The sequence below is a fragment of the Gossypium arboreum genome, chromosome 10 (genome assembly GCF_025698485.1).
Source record: "Gossypium arboreum isolate Shixiya-1 chromosome 10, ASM2569848v2, whole genome shotgun sequence".
NCBI lineage: Eukaryota > Viridiplantae > Streptophyta > Magnoliopsida > Malvales > Malvaceae > Gossypium > Gossypium arboreum.
In genome coordinates, this window is record NC_069079.1 from 7,251,291 (window position 1) to 7,261,198 (window position 9,908).

Below are 9,908 nucleotides of genomic sequence, written 5' to 3' on the forward strand. Positions count from 1 at the left end.
TTTTGATTAAAATTTGTCAACTTAATATGTTTATTTCTTGTCAATCATATGCTACTGTCATATGAGGGTAGCTTAATCAACATGTCAAATTGATAAATTTTGATAGAAAATACTTAAAATTTTAATTATTGAACTTGGATTTTTAACTCAATTAAGTAGGAAGACATAATTTTTAACATTTAAGTATATGACCTAATTTTCAAAATTTGTCAAAGTACAAATACTAACAACATAATTTAACCTTTCAAAATCCATAATCAAACAATAAAGGTGAAACATTAGTTTTGGTATGTTTTTTTTTGGCATGCAATCTCCATTAAACCTAGTAGGTCCTACTCAATAAGAAGACTCAAATTCAAATCTTAAATATGACATTGTTAAGAGGAATGGCTATAAATTTAAAAAATAAACCTCATATATAAACAGTAAATATATAAAAAAATCTCATAAGTCTTAAAAAAAAATTAACAAAAAAATGATTACATGCACGAGAAAATGTATAAAAAGAACAAAAAGTAACACTTTGATCCACTTACCAATCAAAGACAGTAAAAACTGAGAAAAGTCACAGCTTGTGACTTGATCATCTATACATACAAAACTAAAGGGAAAAAGCTTAAATTATTGGGTTTAAGATAGTATTTTCCTTCTCCAACGAAGTCATTTTAATCCTCAGGAAATCTGAAAATCCCGAATTTCTCCTTCCCAGATAGAGAGAAAACAAGCAATTTTTTTAATAAGAGGGAGAATATTTGGGTGTCTGTTTTTTGTTTTTCTTCGAGCTACTACCAATGGTTGAAACTTGAAATAAAACAAAATTTTATTGTTCCCCTTTCCAATTTAAGGAGGAAAAAAGGGGGGAAAGCTAACTCAATATGCGATTTTTTATTTGATTCTGGGAGTGTGGTAAAATCTAGCTCGTTAAAATTTCCATATTTTTTTATTGAATATCACACACTGAAAAACTCAAGAAGAGAAAAGCCAAAAAAAAAAATGAACGGAGGAGATGAGGTGGTCACAGCTCCGGCAGGCCCGCCACAACCATTGGATTGGAAATTCTCTCAGGTATTTGGTGAACGAACGGCTGGAGAAGAAGTTCAAGAAGGTAATTTCTTATTGCTTTTGGATCTAATTGGTATTGTGCTGGTTTATTGGAATTAGGGTTTATTTTAGTGATTGGGACATAGTTGGGATCATGGGCTATTGAGTAATTGTTGTTTATGTTAATGGGCAAGGAAAAAAAATCTTGACTTTTTTTTTGGGGGGGTGTGTTGCGGCTGCTTAGATTTGGGAAAAATACTGGGTTTGAGACAATGCTTTGAATCATTACTGGGTAATAGTTTTGTGAGAAAAAAAGTAGTGTGGAAGTGAACTTGATGAAGTTAGTGATGTTGCATGGACAGATAAGTTGTGCCTCATTTGTTTTTTGTACTATTAAATTAACCATAGTGGTTTGAAACTCAATTTTTTTTCTACGTATTATGTGGTTGTCAGATTTCAGTGATGGCAACTGATTAATAGTATTGAGCACTGAATGGGAACTGGAATCTGGGCATTATCACTCTATTAGGATGGAGCTAGATTATGTTCTAGGAGTTTATTTATGTCGTTTTAAGTCTTAATTCATGCATGGATTACTACATTGATTTGTCATGGGTTTATTATTTAAATGCTAGAAGTAAAGGCAGGTACATTTTAAGTACTCCTGAGATCACTTGGTGTGTTTTAGTTTGGTTATGAAAGGGTTATGTCATGGCAAACTTTCTAGCAAATGGGACGGACAGAAAGGACATTATACTATCAGTTGAATGATGTCAGAGTATTCATATTTGGCCTTTTTGATAGTTTAAATTTCATATTTTGTCTCAGTAAGTCAATAGTGAAACTTGGCTTAACGAGTTGAGTTAAATCCTGTGTAAGTATATGGTGGGTAAACATCAAAGTCCTTGACTTCTTCTGAAACAGATAAGCAGAGACATTTCGTTATGAAAAGAGTTATAGAAATAGCTTGATGATACTCAGCTTAATGACACTATAAGAATTAGCTAGTAGACAAAAATGGGAAGTTTGAGGTGTAGACATTACATTCTGTTGATGATAATTTATAGTCTTAACTAAATATTTCAAATTTCAATTTTGAATTGTAGAAAAGCAATGAATGATGAGTCTCTTTGGCAAGAATTCTTTCTTGGAAAGCATTATCTTGGGTAATGTGATCGTCTAAGTGCTTGTCATTTGCTCTCTCTCTCTCTCCCTCCCTCCTTTCCCTTCTCATGTCTCCAAATTAAGCCCATCATTGCCACAGTGATTTTGCCCCCTTAAGCTTGTCAGAATAATTGGGTGAAAGGGCTATGAGAATTTATACTACAGTGGCTGTGAATTATTCTTGGTAAGGCATGGCAGAAATAGTTAATAGTTTATCAAATTGTAACCTTTCTTGTGTTCTCAGAGAGGAGGAAATATTTAGTATAGAAAAAATGACCAAGAGACTTAAGATTTCTGATATTCAATAGTAAGGGAAAAGATTTGACCTTCTTCCCTAGCAATAGCATTGCAGTTTCTTTATAGAAAGTTGGTCAGTCTTGATAAAGTTTTACCATTACTCTTACTGCACTGGCAGTACAATTGTATTTTCTTAATAATTTCTTTTCCTGCTGCAGTTGACATTATTTCAGCAATTGAATTTGATAAAACTGGGGATCACCTTGCCACTGGTGACCGTGGGGGCCGGGTTGTTCTCTTTGAGAGGACAGATACCAAGGATGTGGGTTTTGCTACCTTCACTGATGTTAATATATTAACTTAGTGTTTTTCTTTCATTTCAACTTTATAAAAACTTTTTTTCTTTTTTCAATTTATAGCATGATGCACTGAGAAGGGATTTGGAGAGAACGGACCACCCAATTAATCGGCACCCTGAGTTCCGCTACAAGACAGAGTTCCAAAGCCATGAGCCTGAGGTGCGCTCTCATCACATTTTGATGCTATGATGCACACACAGTGTCACCTTTTTTACTCTGTGCTCTATTTTTATGCATTGGTTTTTTTATTTTTGTTTTTTACAGTTTGACTATCTCAAGAGCTTGGAAATAGAGGAAAAAATCAACAAAATCAGATGGTGCCAAACAGCCAATCGTGCCCTATTTCTCCTTTCTACAAATGATAAAACCATCAAGTTTTGGAAGGTAGGAAGGAAACTTTTGCTGCAACTGTTTCTTAACTGTATGGCTTTCAGTTTGATTGTAGATTATCTACGTGATCACTTTGTTTGTAATAAGTAGTGGTTGGTATTTTAGTATTGATGGGGTTTTGCATCAAGTTAGTTCATGCATTTTACTGGTATATGTTATTTAAACTATGGCAATGGTACTGGTGCATGGATAGAACAGTATATGGAATTCTCTTATGAAATGGCTACTTAGGCAAGATTAAAACATGCTTGGTAATGTTTCTCCTTTTTTTCTATCTATAAGCATATTCAATGATTCATATTATGATTTCTTGCTCCGCTCTTGCCATTATACCCATTTATTTCTCTGCTAACTGTCTGTGGGTTCAACAGGTACAAGAAAAGAAGGTCAAAAAAATTTCTGAAATGAATTTGGACCCTCCAAAAGCTGTAGGAAATGGCTGTGTGGCTAGTTCAAGTAATTCTAATAGTCCCACACTTTGTCTTGCAAATGGAGGTTCCTCTGGCAATGATTTTTCTTTCCCACCAGGAGGCCTGCCATCATTGCGTTTGCCTGTGGTAGTTGTACTCTACACAATTATTTTAATTATTCTGTGATTTAAGTTGTAGGCTGAACTTTGAGTACCTCTTAAGCTATATGAATTCTATGCTCGAGGCGAGGGAGGATGGTGAAAAACTTAATAGAGTTTAATAGAAGTGCCAATAAGGTGATAACCTTCTTTTATCATCAGATTTTTCCTAGGAGTACTTCAACCATGTATGGGACCTTTTTTTGGTGGGGAAGACCATGAGACTTAAGTATTCGACCTTTTTTCTTGATTTCTTAGAAGCATGTCCTTCTAGATATTTCTGTTGAATATAATGTTGGGATATAGATTCTATCCTGTTATATATTATCATTAGGGATCTGCCTCTTCTTGTTGTTCACATCTTTTTGGACAACTTGCCCCTAGCAACCATAAGTGGCTCAAGTCCTTTGAAGACCACATTGTTATTCAGTCTTTTCCTTTTTGGCCAGAGAGGAGAGTTATGATTTTTTGATTGAATAATCATGAACCTTTTTTAATTGTTTTAATTCTTCTTGATCTTTTGCTGACTGCTAAGCTTTAACCTATAATCTTTACTATTTCTAGGTAACAAGTCAGGAAACCAACCTAGTAGCTAGATGTCGAAGAGTATATGCCCATGCTCATGATTATCACATCAATTCCATTTCAAATAACAGGTAGCTATTCTCTTTTGGCTTTGTGCAATTTTATTGTGCTTTGCCTTTATTTGGTTCTATTTGACAATTAATAGAAGAGGGAGTAAGGAAGCATCTTTTCCTCTTTATGATATAGATATTATAAACCAGGTGTACTAGCTTTTTATTCTCTGATTGAATAAAACCTATTGACACCTGAGACACTTGAATGCCCTTATAAAGAGTGTCAGTCTGATATATGCGTATTTTCTGTGTTTTCATTTTGTTGATTATATTTGGTCCTTTGCAGTGACATTCTTAGGGATCTCCTGAGAAAGTGATGTTTACTAATTTTAGTTTCTAGATTGGAGTAGAAAGTTAAAACTGGCATGAACTGGGCTTCTTTCTTTCTTTTCTCATTCAGACTTCGATACTTCTTGTTTTTCTGAAGGCATAGGATTTCCCAGCTATAATAATATTGTATGATTTACAAAATAATTATTATATAATGAATCTTGATTCCTTAACAACATTATGTTGCTGAACTCTTTGTGTTGTCATGTCCAAGCAAGAAGCTGTAATTGTGAATGGTCTCTGTTTATGCCTTTTATGCTTTAGAAATGAAAGGGTGATTAATCACCTTGACAAAACTGGAGAACTTCTAAACAATAGGTCATAGGATTACATGCTATGTAATGAATGGAGGTTTTTTTTCAGGATTGTTTTTCATTCTCTAGGTCTCTGAGTCATCACATTCTTATTTTGCATGAAAATTTGGCATGTTGTCCCTATCAACCGAGCATGCTTTACTCCCAAGTAACCCTTGAAGCATGAGAGTTTTTAGCTCATAGTAAATATTTAAACCTTGAAGGATTCATATTTTATCACAGAATTGTCTAGTATGACTTGAAGTTAGAGTGTTCAACAATGTTTTCTGTGCTATTATTAGTCTAATTCATGTAATTTTTTTTTTGAAATCCTTGTGGTGATATTTAAGCTTCTTGACATTCAGGCTTGTCTGCGGTTTATGTTTTATTGGATTATAACAGTTATGCGGTTATATGAGAAGAGTGAGTGTGTGTGCATGTTTGGAGCTACATCATGTTTTTCTTTCCATCATTAGCTTCATATTCCAAAATATACTGATACACTCTCTTATCTTTCCCAGTGACGGCGAAACTTTTATATCAGCTGATGATCTGCGTATAAATCTTTGGAACTTGGAAATCAGCAATCAAAGTTTCAATATTGTTGATGTAAAGCCTGCAAACATGGAGGATCTAACTGGTAAGCCTCTTAGCATATTGTTATTTCTTCTCTGCTGCTTCACTTATTGTATTTGCAACTTCAATTCTATTTAAGAAATTCATAAAAGTGTGCTCGTGATAAGTTCCTGTCAAGCACCCTTTGTGTTATTAGTTCGTTTTAGGTTCCTAGGTTTGTTCAACCGTAAGGTTTGTGGAGGTTTGAACTATTACTATTTCTATCTTTGCAGAGGTTATAACATCAGCAGAATTCCACCCTACCCACTGTTATATGTTAGCGTATAGTAGTTCAAAAGGCTCAATTCGTCTCATTGATTTGCGGCAGTCAGCTTTGTGTGATTCTCACGCCAAATTGTAAGTGTCTTACTTTTTTGGTTTTTTTTTTGCTGAATCTACTTGCACTTAAGAGGTGACAAACTGATAGTTTGGGTTGTTTGGGTTTGCGCTGTTTTGGACTTCAGCCCTTTCATGTTCAGTTTTTTTTCAAATTCAAATCCTTTTTTATTTTAGATGAGTTTGTGTTTGGGCTAGTTATGTAAATTTTTTAGATTTTTATGAAAGATAAAAAAATCATTTTAGCATGCTTTTTTGAGTTCAGGTTTTTTCAGATTCAGTTCTTTTCAGGTTCAGATTTTATCGGGTTTGGGTCTTTGAATTTTTTGGTCAAATCATGTTTGGGAAGGTTCAGATTTGGGGTTTGCACAGGGTTTTGGGTTTAATTTGCCACCTCAACTTACAATTCCAGTTTTTACCTAAATAGTAAAATACCATTCCTGGTATGAAGAGGATCCAGTTGTTATTTGCTTTCAGTATCCTTTCTGTGAATAATAAGTACTACTCTATGGTGACAGATTTGAAGAACCAGAGGCACCTGGTTCTAGATCATTTTTTACAGAGATAATTGCCTCGATCTCAGATATTAAATTTGCAAAGGACGGAAGATATATGCTTAGCCGCGATTACATGACTCTTAAGGTTTGGCTTTGTTTCATTCTGTTTGTCCCCTTTTTTCCCCTTTGATATATATAATTATACTTTGCATTGCCTGAACGTCACATTATGCATGCAATTTTTCTTAAGCACACCATGAGGACTTTCTATGCTGTTGAATCCCTAATGTAATTATCCTTTGGCTCATCTTGCAAGACATTGACAGAATTTGATCATGAAGCTTTTATAACCTTTCGCTGCAATTTTCTGTCTTTAAAGATTCTTGTTTGCAAACGTTTAACACAAATTGATTAAAATTGAATACAACAATTTGTTTTGTTGGCATTTTGGCTAGGAATCAAATACTCAAATTTTGTTTATCTCGTAGAGAGCTTATCATGAAGACATGAAAAGGTGGGGTGAGGGTAAATGTTTTGGTAGCTTCTTCCATAAGTATTTGAGCATGTATAGACAAGTTCACTGTTTTTAAAGTAAATTGCTGTATCTGATTTTGTTCTCCATTCTCTATTTGAATCAATCACGTGCCATTTTGTTTCGATGTTTTGATCTTTGTATGTTGAATTCTCACCATATTTCCTACTTCCTTTCAGCTGTAAGACTTCTGATGGTGGTTTGAAACTTGATAATTGATTTTTTTCTTCATATCGTATATGTTTAATGTCTTGTTTAATGGGGATCTTAGGATTTGTCATCTAACTTTGATTATGTATCACTTGGTTGTAGCTGTGGGACATCAATATGGATTCTGGTCCAGTTTCAACTTTCCAGGTTCATGAATATTTGAGACCTAAGGTCTGATTTCTATCTTCTGAAACAGATCAGATTAGTCATATCTGGGTCGTGCCATGTCACTCAGAGCTGATTATCCCATTCTTTAATTGTTTCAGCTATGTGATTTGTACGAAAATGATTCTATCTTTGACAAATTTGAGTGTTGCCTGAGTGGTGATGGATTGCGTGTGGCAACAGGTTCCTACAGGTCTGTTCTGAACAAATCATGTAGTTTTTTATTCTTCTTCTTCTTCTTCTTCTTCTTCCATGTAACATAATATATGCAATTCCTCTGTGATTTCAGCAATCTATTCCGTATATTTGGTTGTGCCCCTGGAAGCACAGAGGCAACTACTTTAGAAGCCAGCAAAAATCCAATGAGGTAAAATATACACTCTAGCTGAGCAAAAGATAAGGAGTGCTGTGAAATGTGATTTATGATTTCCATATTGATGTTGGAAAGTTATTAGTCATAAACATCCATGTCTTTTCAGGAGACAGGTTCAGACTCCCTCAAGGCCCTCTAGATCCCTAAGCAGTATAACACGTGTTGTTAGACGAGGTAGTGATTCGGTGTTTGTTTGTTGCCTTCTATGACTTGTTAACTTTGCAGTTGTTTCTTTTATTTTTTTATTTATTTTTTTTTTTTTGGGGGGCAGTGGTTGTTTTCTATTTGTACTGAAATGCTGCTATCTGGTTGAATTTGTTGTATCAGGAGCTGAAACCTCTGGAGTAGATGCAAATGGAAATTCTTTCGATTTCACAACAAAGTTGCTGCACCTAGCATGGCACCCAACCGAAAACTCAATAGCCTGTGCTGCTGCAAATAGCTTGTACATGTACTATGCATAAAAGATGGTCCAAGAAATGTATTTGCATGGTTAACTTTTTGTTTGGGTTGCTGATGGCAAAAGCTCCTTTTTTCCTTTCCCCCAAAACTGGTGAGTTAAAGGTTACACGTTGATTCTCACACTTTCAGATGCCCCTAAAACCCATAGCACATGCCATTGTATCAAAATATCAAGAAATGGTTGCCACAGATCCGTGAAGAAGCAACTTGTGTTTGTTCCTGGGTGGGGCAGCTTATTCCCTTTTTCTCTCCTCCCTCCCGAAGCGCGAAAGATCCCTTATTCCTGTTCTCATCTTTTTTATCACCCCCTCATCCCCAATCTTCTAAAATAGAAGATGGGAGTATGTTTCTAGATTTGTGTTGGGTTGAAGTTAACAGAAAATGTGATTGTAACTAAAGAATGTTCAGTATTTGCCACTAGGTTTTAAGGTAAAATGTTAGCCTTCCTTTTTTATAATTTTTTTAACTAAAAAATCTTGGTGGGGGAGAATCTGTTGATACTTTCAGTCTATCAATTTTTTTATTGATTCTTTTCTCATGTGTTGGAACTTCATCTGTTTCTCCATTGATTTTTGTGACTAGGTTTTGCCCCAAATGACACTTGAATTTTGACTCCAAATACCCAACTTTAAAAAGACGAAGAACTGTATACAAAGAATGGGTTGTCGATGTTGGGATTTAGATTTTAGACTTGTTGAATGTTAATAAATCTCGAATTGTCCTTTAACCCCCACTTTATTTACAGTACTTTGTTGTACCATGTAATTACCATTAGCTTAAGGAAAGTTAAGTTTTGGTCCTCATTGAAATTCAATCATAAACCCACTTCAGATTTGATTAGAATCAATTGCTTAATCATGCACTAAGCTTTGAAAACAAGTATTACCTTCTCCTCCAAGCAAAGAAAACCCTGTTGTAATAACCACAAGTAGTTTCCAGTAATGCTCAAACTCCCTAGTGGGATGTTATCGATCTTGTTGCATAATGCTTGCATGGCAGCACCAAGTATCCAATTCCTTGCCTTATTGTTTATATTTGCTTGTAGAGATTTGAATCATATAATTAGCTGTTATAAGTAAAAATGAATTAAACTTTTTACCTAACCTTTCACCTTAGAAAAGCAGGTCAACCAATTATTAACGTGTTTATGCGTTAATCGTTATAATTAAAATATTTTCAATTTCATTACCGATGTTATTAAATTTAAATATTTTGGTCGTTTCTTAATTAAATAGTCAACAGAAAGATGATGTGGTCTTTTTCTAATTGATATAATGATAAATTTAGTTCTACATGTTTTGTCAATTGAATTCTAATTTTGAGAAGTTTAGCTCTTAATGTTTACATATTTTATCAATTTAATTTTTACTATTAAAATCTAAAAAACAAAAATTTTAAAATGATTAAAAATACAAAATATATACAAAATTAGAAAAATACATAAATATTATTTTAAAAAATTAAAGTTTCTGTTCTGGCTTTTCATTAATTAATGATAAGAACACTCTGTATTGAAGGAAGTATTTGGGCATAGGTTAGGGAAGGAAAACAAGAGTTTATGTGGGTATTTCAACACTGCTCTATAACATTATAGTTGGTTAGATTTGTGAAAAACAAAAAATAAACTAAAATATGAAGATCAGACACTGGTTGAGTTGTTGGGAATCTACTATTGTTCCTAATAATATCTGTATCATG

The 9,908-nt window shown here is 34.0% G+C and overlaps 1 protein-coding gene across 2 annotated transcripts; it reads left to right on the forward strand.

The window, feature by feature from the left end:
* Window positions 1–535: 535 nt before the first annotated feature.
* On the forward strand, window positions 536–8,748 carry LOC108489606 (serine/threonine protein phosphatase 2A 55 kDa regulatory subunit B beta isoform). 2 transcript variants are annotated; one of them, XM_017794269.2, is made up of 14 exons: window positions 536–1,105; window positions 2,661–2,764; window positions 2,862–2,960; window positions 3,066–3,185; window positions 3,563–3,751; window positions 4,324–4,415; window positions 5,542–5,660; window positions 5,869–5,992; window positions 6,490–6,613; window positions 7,313–7,381; window positions 7,477–7,568; window positions 7,665–7,742; window positions 7,855–7,922; window positions 8,076–8,748. In XM_017794269.2, the coding sequence occupies exons 1-14, from the start codon at window positions 994–996 to the stop codon at window positions 8,210–8,212; spliced, it is 1,527 nt and encodes a 508-aa protein (XP_017649758.1). In that variant the 5' UTR covers window positions 536–993; the 3' UTR covers window positions 8,213–8,748. The 2 variants fall into 2 exon arrangements, with proteins under 2 accessions (XP_017649758.1, XP_017649759.1); XM_017794270.2 differs by having other exon boundaries at window positions 3,563–3,748.
* The last annotated feature ends 1,160 nt before the right edge of the window (window positions 8,749–9,908 follow it).